This window comes from Drosophila kikkawai, chromosome X (assembly GCF_030179895.1).
Source record: "Drosophila kikkawai strain 14028-0561.14 chromosome X, DkikHiC1v2, whole genome shotgun sequence".
Lineage (NCBI taxonomy): Eukaryota > Metazoa > Arthropoda > Insecta > Diptera > Drosophilidae > Drosophila > Drosophila kikkawai.
In genome coordinates, this window is record NC_091733.1 from 25,642,659 (window position 1) to 25,663,589 (window position 20,931).

General features: G+C 33.6%; 1 protein-coding gene across 2 annotated transcripts in view; it reads left to right on the top strand.

The window, feature by feature from the left end:
- Positions 1–20,931, top strand: part of LOC108080285 (uncharacterized) — a 120,482-nt gene that overhangs the window by 38,897 nt on the left and 60,654 nt on the right. For both annotated transcript variants that reach the window (XM_017174950.3, XM_070288230.1), the window contains exon 2: positions 10,407–10,896. In XM_017174950.3, coding sequence (XP_017030439.1) covers positions 10,573–10,896 — 324 coding nt within the window. In that variant the 5' untranslated portion in view covers positions 10,407–10,572. The remainder of the gene's footprint in view (positions 1–10,406; positions 10,897–20,931) is intronic.

A 20,931-nucleotide genomic window follows, 5' to 3' on the forward strand; every position in this document is an offset into this window, starting at 1 on the left:
TGAAAAATCGAGACATGAACTGGGGGATGGGGTATGGGGGGTTGTACCAGAAAATGTGAAAACGCGCCAAAGCGACGGGGCAACGGCGGAAAAATGCCGCCAAACGCAAATACTGCGGCACAATTTCTTCTTTTTTTTTTGTGTTATCTCGCTTTTTTTTCATTCATTTTTTTTTTTTTTTTTTTAATTTTTTTTTGTTGCCTTCTTTTCAAGCCTGCAGGCCAGAAATGTTAGATTTTCACTTTTTCTGCCTGCCGTCGCCGTCATGGGTTTTTCTTTTTTGTTGTTGACAAAAAAATAACCCACAAAAGATGTAAAAAAAAAGAACACACACAGACAACAAGATTGAGGCTCACATTATGAAATTTTTAATCAAATGAAATGACAATACAATTTAGCCTGTTGCCAAATTTAATGAAATGTCAATTTCATCAGAAATTAAACAATCCACTTGAAAGCCAAACCAGGAAAAGGTAGCTTAGCTACGGAAAAGAAGGTTAAAGTATCTCAAAGATACAAAAGAAAAAAATATAAAGAAATGTTTAAACACTTATGCTTAAAACATTTAATTGATAGATTTTAAAGGTGTTGTTATTTGTATTTCATTATATTTATACAATTTCGTATTGTTTAATACTACATTTCATCTTTATTTTATATAAAATCTAAATAAATACATAATAACTAATTTTAATTAAATTTAATTGCTTTCACTTGATAAAAATAACAACAATCTGGGTCAAAATAATCAAATTAAAAACCAATTTTAGCTTGTTAAAATGTAAAGCTCATCATCAGGCTTCCTTTGAAATTTACCCAAAGATCTGATTTCCAAATGAAAATGCACATTTCTGGTAGAAATTGTTCAGCTGTGCATGTTCCTGGGGTCAATTATGTAAAGTAAATTTACAGATTTACTGATTTGCATTCGACATTTGGCATAATTGATATTAATATTGTAATTGAAGCATAAACCGATTGTGGCTACAATGAAAATCACAGAGGCAGTTATGATATGTATTGTTTTTATAGGAATGTTTATATATATTTTTTATAATATTTATTTTATTTCTTATATTTAAACCATCGAAATTTGGATAATCGATCGCAAATTGTTGGTTCTGCTTAATTGAATTACCTTTTGTGTGTGTGTGTGTGTGTGTTTGGGGAAAAAGCTGAAATTGTTGGAAAATTGCAATTCGAAAATCGAAAGTCTACCGCCCCCTCCCCCTCTTTCGCCGCTTTTCACGGATTCAGCAGAGCATTAAAATTACCTTTTAATTATCACGAACGAACACACACACACACACACACACACTGCATCAAAAATAGAAAGAAAAACACGGCAAATGCCATAAAGAGTGCTGGAAAAAAAGAAGCTGAATAAATGCATAAATTGCCTAAGCATGAAACAACTAAAAAAATATACATCCCACCTCCTTGGGGGATTTGGATTTACAATTTTTGCTCTCTAGAAAATTTGACTTTACTTCATATTCATAGCATTTTTGGGTGATTTATTTTGGTTTTCCTCCTGTCAGATCTCATCATCTTTGCGCAACTTGAAGAGTTTAGTAGTTTTGTGCCTGAAACTATTAGGATTATAAATGTGATAAATCCTTCTACATATATCCTGTTCCTTATCTATGAATATTCCTAAAAATGGGATATATTTTGATTGGTCTTTAAGGCCCGCCCCAAATATGTTTTGGTTAGCTCACCTGACAGCTGTCAGCTTTAACTTTCCCCTTTTGCACCTGGCTCCCTTTAGTTTTTATCTTCTTCTTTATTCTCTTTCTCTTTTCCTTGTTGTTGTTGTATTTTTTTGTATTTTGTATTTTGTTTTTTGTTTTTTTTTTTTTTTTTTTTTTTTGCACTTCATCAAGTTGCGTTGAGGCAGCGCAGAAGGAAACTAAATGCGCAAACACATGTTCCCCCTCTACTTGCGACACACGGCAACACTTTGTGGGAGTTTGAGCTGGTGCACTGAGCGAAAATACTGATTTTAGGGTAGGGAATTTGTAACTGAAGTTTTGGGAATTTTAAAAATATATATTTTAAAGATTTTAAAATAATTGTAAGATGGGTAAAGCTAAGCTGTAGGTCATAGTTTTCTTTATATTTATTTTATTATATTTATTTTATTATATTTATTTTATTATATTTATTTTATTTTATTTATTTTATTATATTTATTTTATTATATTTATTTTATTATATTTATTTTATTATATTTATTTTATTATATTTATTTCATTATATTTATTTCATTATATTTATTTTATTATAGTAATTATTTTTGAATGTATATTATTGATTATATAATATATTTTATATAAAAAAATCTTTATTTCTGTATTTAATATTAGATAATTTATATAACTTGGCAAACCCTTAGAAAATTAATATTTTATAGAATTAAAAAAATGTAATCAATTCTCTGTTGCATTTTTTATTTTATTTTTTTTAGTAATCTTAAAAATTAATTTTATTTACATTTTTTAACAATTTCTGCTTAGTTTTTAAATCACTGAATATTTATGTGATTTTGTATTTCATATCTATTTTTTTGCAAGTGTGTTTGTATGTATATTTCCTCGGCTATATATATATTCTGGCGTCAGGATGGCCAGGATATCAACAACAACAGCAACAAATAGTTAAACAAAAAGTTTTGGCTTTAGTTTTTGCACTTGGCTTCGGATTTGGCCTATGGCCATAACGAGATGAGACTGCCTGTACGTTGGCTGAAAGGATATGGGAAGGGGTTAAATGGGAGGAACTGATATGGTGGGTGGGGGTGGCGCACACACACACACTCATTCAAACAGAAGTGTGAAGTAGAACTCGGGGCTAAAAGAGGAACAATTCAGATAATTGCCAAAGCAACGGATAGAAAAATTGCACTTGAAAAATGTTATTTTTCAAAATTTAATGCTTGAAAAATATATATATATATATATTTAAATAAAAGAAAAGGTTATGATATATATAATAATATAATATATAATTTATTATAAATTTTTTTAAATATTTTTTTTTTTCAAATTCGTTTCTAAAAGTTTCTAAAATAATAAAGGAAATTAATTATATTTTTTTTTTTGCATTCGTCAAAATTTTTAAAATAAATATTGGTAATTTATAATAATATGATTTATAAGTAATATAAAATAATATAAGAAGTTCTCTGTAGACTTGTTTGTTATTTGTTTTTTTTTTAACTTTTAAAATTTTTCTTACATTAATACATATATATTTTCTAGCATTCAAAATCAGACTTATCGTGCAAATAAATATTGCTTAACTTAGTTTAATATTTAAATAATTTTTAAACACTTTATCAGAAGCTGTTCTTATATTTTCATTACCTAAAAAATATATAAAATAATAATAATAAGCTTCTGGCGTGCCTCTAGTTTTTCTTTTACCATTATTTATGCTATTTTTAGCTTCTTTGCTGTCACTGTGTCACATTAGTTACACTCTTCATTCAATCCTCCTCCCCATGGTTATTCCCTCCCCTACTCCCTTCTTTATAATTCTCTGTGCATTCTCCCTGGAGGTTTAAGGGTATCCAGTGCTTCGGCCAGAAAACTTTTGCCTCGCTTGACAAACGAACAGACAAAATGGCTTACTGTAACACTTCCGTTTCCTGCCAGAACGACACACACACACACACACACACACACACACACAGAGAGAGTCTCATTTGATTAATGGTTTTTTGTGCACTTCCCTGCTCCGACCTCGTCTCCTGCCCCAGTTCCAGTTCCAGTTACAGTTTCTCTTGGCCCTGTTTATGAGACAAGTTTACAACACCAGAGGATCCATTGAAAATGCGTGTTATTATTTGATGTTCGCCTCGTCTCCGCTCCTCTAACTATCCATGATTCATTCTGGGGGAGAAAAGGGGGGTTAGTTGAAGGGGGAGGCCTGGCAGCCACGTTTTTCCTGCTGATTAGTTTTGGGAATTTCCATCACCTTGGCTGTCAAACATTTTGAATGCTTTCTGCCAGTGGTTATTTCTGTGTGTTTTGTGGCTTAAAGCAAAAGCTCTTCTCAACCAAATAAAATCTTTAACTCTTTGGTTATGGTTTATTTATTTTTATTTATTACAAGTTTTAGGGACAATTTTAAACTTGTTATTTAGATTTTAAATAATTTTTTATTTGTAATAATGAATTAAATTGTTGATTGATCTGGACTATTTTGAACTATTTTGGAACAATTTTTTTAATTTACTTAATGTTTATGTAAATTGAGAAAACCCTTAAATTTAAATTTAAAAAATATATTTTCACACAATTTATAACTAAAAAAAGTTGCCTTTAAATTAAAAAAAAAAAGAAAAATCAAAAAATATTTGTTTGGTTTGATTTACAATAAAATATATATATTTTTTAAATGCTTATTTAATTGTTTTTAAATCGAATAATTTATTAAAAAACACAGAATAATTTAATGACTTACAAAATACGTTCTAATTACATACTTTATATCTATAATACTATAAAATTGTTAAAAAGAACCCTTAATTTAGTAGGAATACCCTTGGTTTTATGTAAAAATATTCTCCTCTTGTCGGGTTTCCATTTCTGAGTCTCGCCTGGGCTCCTGGCCTCATCATCAGCGAGTCAAAGCCAGTCGGAGAATTCTCAGCAGCTGCCATAACTCACTTGCATTTCCCTTTGCCTTTCCCCCCCAATAGACTCTTCCTTTTCTCCCTCCCTTAAAAACCAACTGCAGTCGCATTCATGCATAAATTACGTTGCGTATACGCAGCGTCTGACAGCAAGAAAAAAAAAAAAAAAAGAGAGAGAAAAAGGAAAGGAAATCCAACCCAGACAAAAGCGAAGATGACACAATTCGGGCACTTGGCCAAAAGGTTAATTGCCATCGAAAAATGCACGCTGATTGAGGTGAACTTTGAACTCTGATGGTATTTCAGTCGGAGTTGGATTTGGAACAGCATCGGAAAATCCAGCTGATTGTGACCAAATTTTTCCTAGTTCACACAGTGAAAAATATAGAAAAATATATAAAAATATATAAAATTTGCATTCTAATCGTGATGGGATGTCAGCGATGGGGAATGATATATAAAATCAGTAGATATATCTGGGAATATATCAAGAGATATGTCAGGGAAATATCAGAAAAGTTTATTTGACCTTTTCGGAGGTTTTTTGATTTTTTCCTTATTATTATTATTAATTTTTTTTTCTTTTTTTTTCCTTATTTATTCATTTTTATTATTATTATTATTTTTTAATTATTTGAGTTCAAAAAATAACAAGTTTTGCAATATTTTTAACCTTCATTTGTAGTAAAATTCAAATTTTTCTATTAAAATTAATAATAGTAATTAATAAATAAGATTTTTTCCAAGTGAAGACACGTGCCCAGCGGGTTGGCTTCGTTTTTGGCCAAGAGAGTTGAGCTACGGCGCACTTTGTGCCAAAAACGGTGTGAGATCGAAATTTGTTGGAATGCAAATCAAATTAGACACACACACACACACACATACAGAAACACATGCACACGGAAGGCGAGAGTGGGCTTAGTCCTGCGAAGGACTCCTCCTGTTTTAAGCGGGTCTCAAAGACCAGGATGCTTTTAATCAAAAACAGCAATGCAGCGAGCTGAGTGGGGTTTTTGGGGCAGCGGCAGAAATATGCTGCTGCTGTGCGGCTGCTAGCCTTGGGCACAAAGTATCGACATACATCCTGGCTGGAAACTAGCCTTTCAACGAGCCTGATTGCATTGACCATGGAGGAACAGTCGCGACCTCTTGCCACCTCTTGCCACTTTCCACTTGCCACTTGACTTGGCCCCTTCCCCCTGCCTCTGCCTATCTTTTGTTCTGTTTTGGAAGGTTAATTTTCCGGAAGCCTCTCTCTCTCTATCTCTCTTTCTTTGTGAAAAGAAAAATGATTTCGCAGTCCCAACAACAGAAGCAAGCTTAAATGGAATTTTCTTTAAGCAAAAACATGCTGTTGACTTGTTAATTATATTTATATATATTTTATATATATTTATATAATTATATTAATATTAATATCAAAGAAAAAAGGCGTTTCTTTCCATTCATTCATAAATAATATTAATTCTTTAATAAATTTATTAATATTGTTTAATATTTTTAATATTTTCTAATATGGTTTTGTTTTCTGTAACATTTAAAAAAAATATTATTTAAATATATTTTCTTTGTTTTTTTTTTATATACATATTTTTTCCTTAAATATTTTTCAATATTTAAAATGTTTTTATATATATATATTTTTTTTAATCATAATAATAATTTTTAATAATATATTTTAATAATATATTTTTTTTATATTTTTATATATATATTTTTTTAATATATTTTTTTAAATATTTTAGTTATATAATTTTTTTTTGTTAATTCTTTTTTTTAAATATATATTTTTATAATGTATATTTTTAAAATATATATTTTTATATAATATATGTTTAATCAATTAATTAATATTCCTTCGAATTCTTACATATATTTTATTATTATTTTATTTTCTATTGGAATGTCCTGGTTTTATATTTTAAAAAATCATGGCAGATATCAGTTTGTAAGGGCATTAGTGTTTTTTTTTTTTTTTTTTAGTGACCACTTTCGTATAGCGTGTAGGCGTAAATCTATCCAGGAAAAGCGAGGAAAACGTGAAAAAACTAGGGGGAAAGAGATGAAGAAAGGGTGAAGAAAGGGGAAGTGACTAGGGCTATGGCAGGGGGGGCGGACTTGGGTGAGGTTAAAGGAATGTGCAACTATTATCCTAACGAGCAACAAGGTGCCACGCCCCGCTTTCAGCTTGTTTGCTTTGTGTTCCGTTCATTTGCCAGGCTTCCTTTCCGCTCACTCAAGTCCTAGTCGTAGCTTCCAGCAACTCCTCCCAGTTCCTGACCACCACCTCCTCCCAGTTCCTGGCCACCATCTCCTCCCCTCTTCTGACCATCTCCCCCACTCTACCTCCTTTACTTCCGTTTCATTCCTGCAGCTACTTCCGCTTGTCCAGGACATTCTTATCAGCGTCGCACGTTTTTATCATAAATTTTACACTCCGTTTGCAATTTTTCGCTCGATTTTTGTGGGAAGCCTTAAAAAAAAAAAATCCAGAAAAAGACCCGGCGGAAAGGGGGGACGCATAAAATGCCAGGACGACACTATCATTGGATTTCCAACTGAAGCTGTAGCCGAAAGCTGAACCTTCTCTCTCTTGTTGAGTTTTGTGTCCCATTAAAATACTTTATGAGGCGAAGGTTATGGCGACATTACGTAATTTTTGTGGAACAAGTGTTGGCCAAGCTGTGAACCCCCAATATCCTACCCATTCCCTCATTTATTGTTTATCAATTTTACGAGGAAAGCTATAAACGGGAGAGGGAGAAAATAAAGCGAGGATTTCTGGAGGGGATCAAAAGGAAAAAAAAAGCTAAGAGTACTTTTTAAAGTGAATTTTTGCTGATTTTTGGAATTTGTATATGATTTTATAAATTTAATAGCTATAAATATATTTTAACTATTTTATTTATTTTATAAACTTGACCAATGATGATGATTTAATGATTTTAATTACTTTTTAAAGTGAATTTTTGTTCGGTTTGTTAGATTATATATATTATAAAGGCATTTTCATATAATTTTCTAAATTTAATAGCTAAAAATATATTTTAAATATCAAATTTATGTTATAAACTAAAGTTATCATTTAAATTTTTTTTTAAAGATTTTTTTCCCGGCAGATTTCATTTCAAAATTTCCCTTAAATATTTAAATATATAATTTCCTGTAATTAATTGGTCTTTAAATCCTTAAAAATACTCGTTTTCTTTCTTCTCTTCCTTTGAGGATTTACATATATACACTTGCACACAGTAATAATTATTTTCGTGTATGTGTTTAAGTGCCTCGGCCATTCCTTTCAGCTTTTCTCGGATTTTTTTTTTTTTTCAGGGATTATTTACACAGAAATCCCTGGCATTGCCATTATATTATTATTATTATCATTATAATTATTATTATTGGAGGCCTCAACTCGACTCCATTGGACTCACTCGTTGATTGGCATAATGACGATGCTTATTGGCCCACTTTATGGCCTGGCGCTGAAAAGGGCCAACGTATATGCAACGTTGCGTATACGCCGCGTGTGCCGCGTTTGCCGCGTTTGCCACTTGCAACGATCATTGCTGCAACGGACACTTGTGCAAATGAAGTGTGTACACAAAGTATCATTCACGCTATCATTGACACCAAACAAGGGGGAGGAATTCCGCCGGGGTGGAGTGCCGCAGTATCGCTGTTTCAGTGGCCAAGAGCAGAGCAAAAAAACAAGTTTGTTAACGCAGTCAAAAGTTGTTTTCCCATTTTTTTTTTGTATTTTTTCTTTTTATTGCTGTGGCTTCTCGGTAAAATAAAATTTATTTTCTCGATTAAAACATGTGCGTCTGTGTGTGCTTTTGGGATTTTTCATTCGCATTCATTCATATGCTGCACATTAAAAGATTCTTATTGATTTTATTTTTCAACCTTCTCGGGGAAATTATCGCAAGCAAAATTTATGATTATGCCAAGAGGCGCCAGAGCGAGAAGGGGGCGGCATTGCTAGGTACAGTGGGTACTCTAGATAAGGTACTTAGTTATACAAATAATAACATTAATAATTAATTGGATTTTTTAAAATTTATTTTCTTACTAAGTAAAATATATTTATCTGAAATATGGTAATTTTTTGAGTACATTTATTTAATTTTTTTAACTTAATTTAGTTAATTTAATTTATTTAATTTTTAAATTAATTTAATTTTTTAATTTATTAAATTTATAAAATTTTTTTTATTTATTTAATTTTTTAATTTATTTAAGTTTATTTAATTTTTTAAGTTTATTTAATTTATTTAATTTTTAATAATTTAATTTATATAATTTATTTAATTTAATTAATTAATTTACTTTATTTTATTTTTATTTCTCTATTATTTATTTTTCTGGTTCACTCCAATGAGGCTTCACTGTTATTACCCACCATATTCTCCCCCCTTCCGCAGCCGCCGCAAAGTGCAATTTTCGCAGCAGCTGTTATTGCATTTGATATTAAAAAATAGCAGCTCATCGCCATCATTAGCATCATCATCGTGCGCGATGATCATCATCTTCCTCGGTATTTAATTGAAAAGTGAAATTGATTTCCTCGCCGTCTTCTCTCATCTCCTTCTAATCTCCTCCTACTTTTCGCTTCCACTTCTGCAAAAGAAAATTGCTTTGTTTTGTTTTTTTTTTCACCTTTTGTTGCGTTTCTTCTGTGCATTAATTATAGAAAATTATATTTTTGATTTTTGCACGCAGCAGACGTTGCTTATTATTTATTTTTTTTTTTTTATTTTTTGTTATTTCGAGAAAAAGGATGGAGAGCACACTGCTCATTATTTGCCATTTTCTTTTGTTTTAATTGCTGCATTTTTATTTCACGTTGTTTTTACTCGTTGTGCGTTTGTGGCCACAATTATTTTCATGGAATATTAAAATGATACATTCCATCCACACCACTCTACACCTCCTTTCTTTTCTTTTATTGTTATCGTGCTTTAAAATTCCATTAACTTGCACAAAGCTATATATATACATATATATATTTTTTTTAGCAAACCAAATTGGAGCAGAAGTTTGCTGGGGAAAAGTGATTAGTAGGAATTCTGTGAATTTTTATATATATTTAAGGGAATGCAATTTGTGGGAAAATTATACGATTTAAAGTTATGATATATATTTTATTTTTATATTAAAAACTTTTACTTAAAATATGTAGATAATTTATTTTTATTTTTTTTGATTATTTTAAAACTCCTAAAATATTTTTAAAGTTATTTAAATAATATATTCATTCTTTGCAGAATTAATCAACAATAAAAACAATTTTTAATTAATAAAAAATTTAATTATTTAATAAAAATTATTTTTTTTTATATATTTCAAGATCTAAAACATTTTTAAAAAATAAAGGAAATTATAGTTTTGATATATTTTATATTTTTTCATCAGCTTTAAACATTGTTATAACTATTATTAAACCTATATATTATTATTAAAAATAATATAGTATTAAAAAATAACTAGAAAGCTTTAATTAACTATCTTAAAAATCCCTCCACTCAAATTACTTAATCAAAAGCCACTAAATACTCGAATTTAATCAAGTTCAATTCATTGAAAATCACTTTAAAAGACGCCTCTCTCCCAGATGGGATAACATATCGAATGGCAAGCACTAAACAAACTATTTGCCATTTTTCCCCCAACCCACACACAGACATACATACATATACTTATGTCAGACACTTGAGAACAAGTTGGAATTTATTTGCACTTTTCCTTCATGTTTTTCTTGCAGTGGCAGCCCCCCAAAACTTGCAACTGGTTGAAGGAAAAATAGCGAAAAAGCAAAGGAAGGACGCAACCAAAGTGTTGCCATAGAATAAAGTGAAGCGGAAACGGATATATATCCTCTACCCAACTCTCTCGCTATATAAATAAATATATACATATATACTGGCAAGATGCCGTCGCCAACAATAAATAAAACAGGACGCAGTGTTGCCAATACGCTGCAACTTCTGGCAATCGCTCTCTCCTGCTGTTGTCTGCTGGTGAATGGCCAACAGCAACAGCAGCAGCAGCAACAACACTTGAAGTACCAGCAATTGCAATATCAAATGCAGCAGCAATATGAATACCAGCAGCAGCAGCACTATCAGCAGCAGTTCCAGCAACAGCAACAGCAGCAGCAGCAGCAATTGACACCCACAGCAGCATTGGTCCAGCTACAGCAGCAGCAGCAACATGAGGAGCAAATCGACCTGCTGTCCACTCAGCCAACTCAGGTGAGCGATAATCACCGACAAGCAATCACAATTTATAACAATTATTATGGCTACACTGCGAAAAACCACTTAATAGAAGCCATTTAGTTGAAATACTTGCATTATGAGGAATCTTTCTATATAGAAATTGGGGCTTAAAAATAAGAAAAAGTTCCTCTACCTTAAAGCTTAAAATACAACTGGAAAATGTTAATGCTTATCGATAAACTAATGAGCTTTGTTTATCGGTAATCTAACGATTATTACATTCAAAAGGATGGCAAACTTTGTTTTATTCATGAAGATTTATATCTTTTAGGTTTCTTTAATTTGAACATTTCTCTTTGTATAAAACAAAGTTGTTCAACTTTTAAAATGGAAACAAAATTGTTAGGTAATCGATTAATAAATATTATTAGTTAAGTTAATTTTCTCTAAAGGTTAAAATTAACAGTTTAAAAATGGCAAAAATTAAATGAATATTAATATATTTTTAAAAATTTAGAAACCAATCAAGTGGTTTGGTTTTTGATACTCTTTTATAACAAAAATAAATAGTAAATCGATATTAAAAACCTATCGATTTAAAACTATATCCTTTTGATCTGTTTCTAGATATTTTAAAAATATATAAATATACATTTTTTCAGACAAAATGCTGTAAAGCATAAATTCATTTTTTGCTTCCCAAAATATTGAAGAATTCATTTACTTTCTCGTTCTAAAATAATATATATATATTTTGGGGCCTCTTTTCGATTTGTTTTTTTTTTTGTTTAATTTTATTTTATTGATCTTGATATGATATTATTTTTGGTTCTGTGTGAATCTCTGGCCTGGTGCTTTATCCCGAAAAATAAACCCAGCTCATTGTGTAATTAATTGAACTTTTGGAGCTGCCAGAGTTGCCACAGCTGCTGCTCCTGCTACTGCTGCTGCTGGTGCTCTGCACATCTGACTCTGGGCTGGCAAATTGAATTTGATTTTGTTGAGCTCACACAGTTTCCAGTTCCCAGTTCCTATCTCCCAGTTGGCAGTTCTCGGAGGAGGAACAGCAGCAGCAGCAGCTGCAACTGCTTAAAAACCAAATCCCCAATTGCCAACTTTTCGTTTTTCCAGTAGCAGTAGCAGCCCAGGCCGGCTTTTGTGGCCCGATGCTGGGATTGGCCCACAGCCAGTGAACCTCAAGTTCAATAAGCTGATTAACTGAATGAAATCAGCAATGAAAATGAAATAGAAAGTGCCTGCTACGGCTTTTTGGCTTGGCTGGGGCTTGGCTTTACTTTAGTGCGCTCTCGAGGCAACCGCAGTTCCTGGCAATTTGCGGCTGTTAAATGATTAATTTGCTTTTGATAGACTTTAAGTTATATTTAATTAGCAAAGGGCCCGAAAAGGAAGAAAAAAGTAAAGAAAAAGTAAAAGAAAAGCTAAGGAAAATAAATGAAATTTTCCCTTTGGGAGAAAAAAAAAGAAAAGTTTTCCTTGGGCAGGGCTGTTTTCTGTGTGAAAGAAAGATAGTCTAGATAAGCTGGCAACCTTCGTCAAATGTTTTTTATATAAAAACTTTTATTAATTAGCAGGTTTCTGGATTTATTTTAAGCCGTTGATAATTTTAATATAAAAAAATAATAAACTCAGCAGTAGTTTTTCAAACAAATTGGCAAGCCTTTTAAGGGTAAAATGCCTATAATATATTTTAGTTTTGAAAATTTTTGATTAGGTTTACACAAAGTTCTTAAGAAAATGAGAAGGCAATCCTTTTAAAATGCATAAAATTAAAAAAAAAAAACAATAATTATGTTGGCCTGGCAACCCTATTTACAAATTGCAGTAACCCTAACCAAAGCCAAAAAATAAAAAAATATTTGTTCTAACATGTTCCCCACACACACACACACACTCATTTTTAATGGTTTGTGTCAGTCCATCCACTTCTGCTAAGAGGAGCAGGGTGACAACCCTGGTCGTGGCAAGCCTGTTAATTTCACACACGATTTGCTGCTTAGTTTTTGCACTTTCCGTCCGCACTCCTGTCACTGACTTTTCACACAGCCTTCGTTCGTCCTTCCTGATGCTTCTCCTGGATTTTCGTTTTTTTTTTCTCTCGACAAAAGGCGTGTCGAGCTTTTGTCAGGGGCCCAAAAACCACCAAGTTCCCAAAGCACCCACCCAAAATCCCATCCTGAAACATCAGAGCGAGCGAGGAGGGTGGAGCTCCTAAACCAACTTTTGCAGGACAAAACGTGGCAGCGTTTTGTAGATTTTTAAGTCCCATAAATTTTAAGTGTCAATATATAAAACCGCATATGTGCGGGGCCAACAATGGATGCGGCGCCCACATGGGTAAGGCGGGGCAGCGAAATTCTGGGCGGGATCGGTGGCGGTGGCCAGGGGGGGCCAGGATCGCCAGAGGGGTGGTGGCCAGCAGCGGTGCCAGCGGCTAGTCGAAATTCATAAATTTAAGCGTGAAACGAAACGAAATGGTAAAATAAAATGCAACCAGCAGAAGGCAAAGGCACGAGCGAATGCTCTCTGGTGATGGGATTTTTCGTGGGAAATATATATACATATATTTCATAAAATACCAAAGGAATTGTTATAAACAAAACTTTAAGAGAATTTATTGCAAGCATTTTTTGGGAAAGTATAAGAGAAGTTATTGTCATAATATTAAGATTTTTTGTTGAACAACAATAATCGGTTACTATTTTTGTTTAGGGGAAATTTGTGGGACATTTTTGGGAAATTTTTGAGAAATTTTTGTTGTTAAATTTTCTGATTTCTGGGACGTCTTCTAAGCAGGTTTCGGTTGTTTTTAAAGGCGATTTTTGTAGTGTAGCAAGTTTTTGATCGGCGTCTTAGTATTTTTTAAGGGTTTTCGATTGTTTTTAGATTATATTTTAAAGTGCGTTTTAAACGGGTTAATTTTTCATTGTATACTTTTGCTGCCATCGCTGAATCCTCATAGATTTAAGGATCCAGATTTCGTGTCACGCCACCATCCCCGCGGAGCGACACATAAATTATATGAATGAGGTTTTTTGCTTTATAGTTGCGCGTTCCGTGTCTGTGGCCGAGGGCCGTGGTAGCCATTCCGGGGCCAAGCTACACCAAGCTCCTCTTCGGTTCCCTGGACTTCGCTACTCGTCCTGACCATTGCCGCACTCTAATCCCCCTGTCTGGGGCCTTGTGTGGCTTTTATTTTATTGCAAACTTCAAATAAAAACAGCAGCAGTAGCAGCAGCAGCAGCAGCAGCGGCGGCGGCAACAAAAAGTTGTTAAAAAGAAAAACGGGTCGAGCCAAAGTGGAAATATTTTGTATGGAATAAAACACAGCAGCAGCATCAACCAGAGGGGCAAGTCCCGAACTCTGAGTACACAGTGTGACCAAATAGTAAACTGAGAAGAGGCGGGGGGCAATCAAATCAATTTGGACTGCCAATCGAGACTCCACCGAGCCATGACCGCCGACGCCGCATCAAAATCGCACGGAGAGGCTGAGGCTGAGGCTGAGGCAGAGGCGGCGGTGGCGGTGGCGGTGGAGTTCAAAGTGCGGCGTTTAATAATCGATGGGTTCATCAATCAGCCTAGAATTCATTTTTCACATAGCTGAGAGAAAAGAATGAGTTGACACAAAAGTCCGAGTACCAACAGTCATTAAATTCAATAAAACGATTGATTTTGGTCATGTTTTTTGGATGGAAAGAGGCTCAGAGAAAAAAGGGGTTTATGGATTTTTTAAATGGGTTTTTTGTTAAAAAAAAGATATGCCCGGATTTTATTTTTTTTAGGTTTTTGGTTATTTAAATTTTTAACGTATTTTTTTTTTAAATGGTTGAATGCTTAAAAAAATATTCCTATTTTTATACCCTTTCTTAGGGTATTATGATTGTCGTTAGAGGCTTGAAGGAGTCATTTCCGACCCTATAAAACATATATATTTTTGATCCAGCATCAGCAGCCGCGTCGATCTAGCCTTGTTTGGTAGACAACATTTTTTGATACTTTTTCTATTTTTAAATTTTAAAATATTCACAAAAATGTAGATTTTTTTTATATAAAAATCCATTAATTTCCGGTTTTAAAGTAAAGTTAATTAAAATTTCGATTTTTTTGAATTTTTAAAACATTGTTTTCGTCCAAAAAATAAGCATTTAATAATATAGAAAAAATTTCGATTATAATAATTTGTTTTTAAAACCATTGCAAATTATAAATTCTTTAAAATTTATTAAAATTTTTATTATTAAATTAATTTTATTAAATTAAAATTATTTTTAAATTATTATTATCTCTTACAATTCATACTCCATATTGATTTAAGGTAAAATTCTATAGGTTTTCTTTAACAAAAATAATCAATCAATCAAACACAATTATATAAGTAGCTGTCAAAGCAAATTTCTTAAAACTAAAATATAAAAACTCAGATAAACTTTGATAAATGAACTTCAAGGCATTCACAAATTCGTAGCTCAATTTCCTGCCCTTGATTAATGCATTTAAAATAGTTCAAAGTTGCCGTAAAGTTTTGCAAAAATCAATTAAGAGCCCTTAACTCCAGTAATATCTTAAAATAATATTTACAAATACCATAACTATAAGCTAAAAAGTTTAGTCAAGTTTGGCAAACAAAATAAAGACCGCTAAACTTGATGGTTTTTCATGATATTTATGAACGCCCGCGCACACAGGCCAATTAAGATGAAATTGTAATTACAAAATTTGTAGCTCGCTTATTAGGGCCAGCAGCTGAGGCAGCCAGTGCAAAGGGACGACGGGGTCAGGAGGCGGGGAAATGGCGGGAAAAATGGTAGGAAAATGCTGTTAAGAGGAAAACCCCGTTGAGACGCCGTGTCAGTCAGCGGCAAAGCTGAAAATCGCTTAAGATTAATGATGCAAAAAATTGAGCATCATTAAAGAAAGTGAAAATGGAATTAAGTGCAAGGCGAAATAAAAGGGGGAGGAGAAGAGGGGGAAAACCCCGAAAAAAAAAACCGAACACATACATACAAAGTACCGGAAAAAAGTACGTGCAACACGCAAGGCGGTAGAAAATGGCGGCATAAAACTTAACAACAATAAGCGACAGAGGCCAAAAAACGACCTGAAAAAATAACAACAAAAGCAAAGAATGTTGCCACATTTTGGCGGTTTACTTTTAGAATGCACTTGGAAAAATATTTATAAAATAAAAAAATAAAAGAAATATGACCAAAATATTTCTAAAATAAAATCAATATTTAAAAATTGTTTTAAAATAAAAACAATATTTAAAAAATAATTATGAAATGAAAATACATATTTAAAAGTATTTCTAAAATGAAAGAAATATTTAAAAATATTTATAAAACTACATTTTTACTTTTTTAAACATTTATAAAATAAAAAAAGTATTTAAGAAATAGTTATAAAATTAAAAAAATATTTTAAAAATATTTATAAATTAAAAACAATATTTAAAGAATACATAAAAATGAATTTAAGGCAAATTATGTATTAACACATAAAAAGAGTTTTTCAAAAATTGATTATAAACCTAGTTTGATTTGCTTAATATTTAATTTTATTAATTTTTTAAATACAAAAAATTCTAAAATAATATCTAGAGATTTTTTTTTTTTTTGGCTCTGTGTGTGTTTTGGGAACTGACCCCGAAAGTCTATCTGTGTGGCAAGTAGTTGGGCCAAGTGCCACGTACGTGCAGCGGAAGCGGAAATGGCAAATGCCGTCACAGAACGCCCTCGCTTCACGGCTTCCCCTGCCACGACGCCCCCGTTCCTGCTAATGTCTTGAGCAAGTTGTCTCCTCTCTGGTAGGAACTCCTCCCCACTCTTCTCCCTTCCTTTTTCTGTGATAAGCCAAGTCAGCCATTGAGCCAGCGAAATGATGACAACAAGTTGGCCAGTTTAGGGTTCATGGCCCGAATAAAACACTTCATAAACTATGGATAAGTTGTGAATTTTCGCACATTTTTGAGGGGATCTCGAATCGATTTGGGTTTGTTGTGACTATGAAAGTAAATAAAGGAAATAATATATATATGTTTAACCTGGGGATTAGGAAAGTTTCTTAGTATTATATATTTTTTTAGTGTTATGGAAAGTATTATAAAAAACTTGCCCTAATTACCTTATTAGGTTTCCAATTAGATTTCCTCTTTAAAAACCTCTGTTTAACCTCTGGCTACATTTAAGTTTCCTATTTCTAAAACCTCTGCTTAACCTCTGCACAGTAGCGCCTTTTCTCATTTAGCGTTGCAAAAATCATATTTTTTGAACCAAATAAGGTAATCGAATAATTTAAACGGCATTGGACAGGTAATTCTTGTAAAATATATATATGTACTGCATGAAGTACCACGCCCACAAATACGCCTTTTTAAAGGGTATCAAAGTGAAAAAATAATTTTTTTTCAATGAAAACAATTTTTAAACAAAAATTTTTATTTAATTTTTTATGTTTATTTTTATGTATTTGCTCAAATAAAAATAATTTGAAAACTGAAAAAAAAATTTTTTTTTTAATTCGAAGTGTAACCGCCACGCGCTACAGTTAGTATATTTCTTGAAATGTATGAAATTGTGTCGGTATTTTGGTATATTTTACCCTGAGTTGTTTTGGTTTTTTGCGTTGCATTTCCGCAGACGCAGCTCGACGCAGCCGATGAAAGTTAATTCTGATCCAGGAAAGATCCACGGAACTTGTAGTCATAGTGTAGTCAGTGGCCGGCATTGGCGTCAAAAGATATAGACTACTTTAGGCAGAAAAAGGTGAAAAAAATGGACACCTGGCAGGTAGCGATTTACCTGTAGAAGCCCAAACCAAAGTGTCGTTTTTTTTAGGTTCTTTAATAGTTTATGAATGTATCTATCATTTAAAGTAAAAACCATGACCATTGGTTTTATGGTTTTTTTGTAATATTACCTGAAAGTCGACCAATTTACACATTTTTTTTTGTATGATGCAAAAAACGAAACAAAGTTCAACTTTAAATGCTCATAACTTCTACAAAAAAAAACTTAAAATTGATTTTATTGCAGATTCTGAATCCTTGTTAAATTTCCTGTCGAATAAGTATGGTTAAAATCGTTTTTGCGAACATGACTTTTTTGATTTTTGCAACGCTAATTGTTCGAGAGGCGCTACTGTGCTCTGGTTAAACATTTTGGTTCTCTTAAGGACTATAAATACTTACTTAATTATTACTGGGGAATTATCACAGATGATTACTCATAATTTTTGGTTCTACTTAGGCTCCCTATTTCCATCACTATCACCTTGGTTAACCTCAGGTTAGAGTCTAAGCCTCCCTAACGATGAATGCCGCGTAATTTTACCTGTCGAACCAACACACAACCCCTTCGAAATGTGTGATTTTCCGGACCGCCTCCTCTTCCTTCTCCTTCACCCTCTCCTCGCTGTAATGAGGGAAATTCTCAGGACCCAAAATGAAAATGTCTGTCTGGAGGCATTAGACTACATACAACTTGTGTCGTGAGGGAAAAAGGGTTTAAGTATTCCACCGCAACGCGAACATTTTGTTACGCAACCCGAGAAGCGCGAGCAGGCAGACACGCCGAAAAATAATTAGCGCGTTGTGTTTATAAGTTTTCCCCCCGTTTAAAAGCGTTTTACGTGCTAACCGATAGAGAGAGTGGGGAAATGGGGGAAAGCAAGGAAAATTGGGGGGTTTTTTCCAGCTCCGACTGAGATTACGGCTTTGATATATTAATGAACTGCGGAAGAGGCAACTGGAGATGGTTGTGGCAGGAGCTGGAGCAGGAGCCATTGATGTCGCTCGAACTTTGAAGAAGGTTAATTTATTTACAGCCAAAGCGATTCAATTATTAATGGACAAGGCACGGACTTTTCAGGGAAATTGCTTTGCTTTTCTTGAGTGAAAATAAAAGGAAAAATGTATTTAAATATCAGAAAATTTCGTATAACCTAAAACCCAAATCCCAAAAACACACCAATTTGCGGTTTAGTTGCCATAAAAAAAGAAGAAAAGTCACAAAAAAATAACATAAACTAACGAAAATCCTTTGACTTTGTTTTGGCCAAAAGTTAAGGGTTAAACAACGAACGCCAGCACGAATATGCAAAAATATAAAAGTTGATTTCGCTGCTGGTTTTCGTTTTGTTTTATATACATAAATATATATATATGGTATATCGCATATATGAAAACAGAGGCAGCCACTGCTGCTGCTGCTGGCATGTGATAAGCGCCACTAAAGCCCTATAAGCTCACGGCATTACAGCAACATCAGCAACCGGCAACCTGCAACATCGGCAGCCTGCCTGCAACATCAACAACCATCAGCAGTCCTCCCGTTTGCCAAAAACTATGCAACAAACAGAAAGCAGGAAAAGCAGCAGCAGCAGCAGGGGCAGGATTCGCAGCAGGATTAAGTGCAACTCGGAAAATAGGGGGAGTGGAGGGAGGCAAGGCAAGATGGATAGATAGATGTTAGCCCCGAGAAAATGCCAAAATATGTCAGCTCTGGGAGCCCTAAATAAGGCCAAGTCATTGGGATTTGTGCCGCGGTGGAGGTGTCAGGAAAAAGGGGGATTAGAGCTAAAGAGGTCTTAGTTTTAGTTTTAGTTTCTCAGTCTGTTAGTCTGTCAGTCTAGTCTCTCATTCTCTCCCCCTGTTAGTCTACTTTTCTCTTTGCCTCTGTCTCTCAGTCTCTTAATTTCTTAATCTCTCTGTCTCTTAGTCTCTCAGGCTCTTAGCCTTTTAGTCTCTTGGTCTCTCAGTCTCAATCTCTCAGTTTCATTCTCTCAGAGTCTCAGTCTCTCACTGTCTCAGTCTCTCAGAGTCTCAGGCTCTCAGGTTCTCAGTCTTTTAGTCTCTTGGTCTATCAGTCTTAGTTTTAGTCTCTTAGTCTCATTCCCTCAGAGTCTCAGTCTCTCAGAGTCTCAGTCTCTCAGAGTCTCAGTCTCTCAGAGTCTCAGTCTCTCAGTCTCTCAGAGTCTCATTCCCTCAGAGTCTCAGTCTTTTAGTCTCTCAGTTTCTCAGTCTTTTAGTCTCAGATCTTCCCAGTCTTCCAGTCTCCTAGTCCCTTTCTCTGTCTCTCAGTTTCTCAGTCCCTTAATACCTCAGTTTCTTAGGCCCTCATTCTCTTAGTCTCTCAATCTCAGTCTCCCTTTTTCTCAGTCTTTGGCTCCCAGTCTTTGGCTCCCAGTCTTGCTGTCTCTCAATCTTCCTGTCTCTCAGTCTATGTCTTTGTCTTTGTCTCTGTCTCTCAATGTCTTAGTTTTTTACTTTCATACTCTCTCACTCCCACTGTCTCTCAGTTTCTTAGTCTCTCAATCTCCCACTCTTTCAGGCTCAGTCTACATACCTCCCCTTCTCTCTCTCTACCTTTATATAGAGACTTTTAGAGACTTTTTATAGCTTGTTTGCCATTGAATTGGTATCCCCGCATAATTCGCATGTTGCCCTCCATTTGCTAACCCAATGGCTCTGCCAGGGATAGCGCTACCCTGTCCAGCAACAATGTCCTGTCCAGCATTGTCGTCACCAACACAATCTCGCATGCAGATGATGCACACACACACACACACATCCTTGGGCAAATGGCTTTGGTATTGGCAGCTGCCAGGGAAAAGTCCCCCTCCCCCCTCGCAATTGAAAGGTTTTTCAGCGATAGCAAGAGAAAAGAGATCTTTGTTTGCCCTGAACCCCTATGACAGGCAGCAGTAACTACCCCCCTTCCTCGGTGATTTTCTGGAAGGGCATTTCAGGAAAACTCTCCAGTAAATATTCAACATGTGGTCCTTAATATGCCCAATAAAATCGCTGAGGATATTAGATGCAAATGCTGCTCAGAATGGTACTTTTCTGTTTCTCATGAATAGAAAATGGTCAATTTTGAGGGAAATGTAGCTAAAACGCTTTCTATAACATCTGTTTTTATTGAATAATTAGTCAAGTGGACACATGGCGTATGAGTAATTTTTTAGAGTATATTAAAAATATATTGAAATATTTTAAAAAATAATTAAAATATTATAAACTAAACTAAAACAAATATAAAATCGATT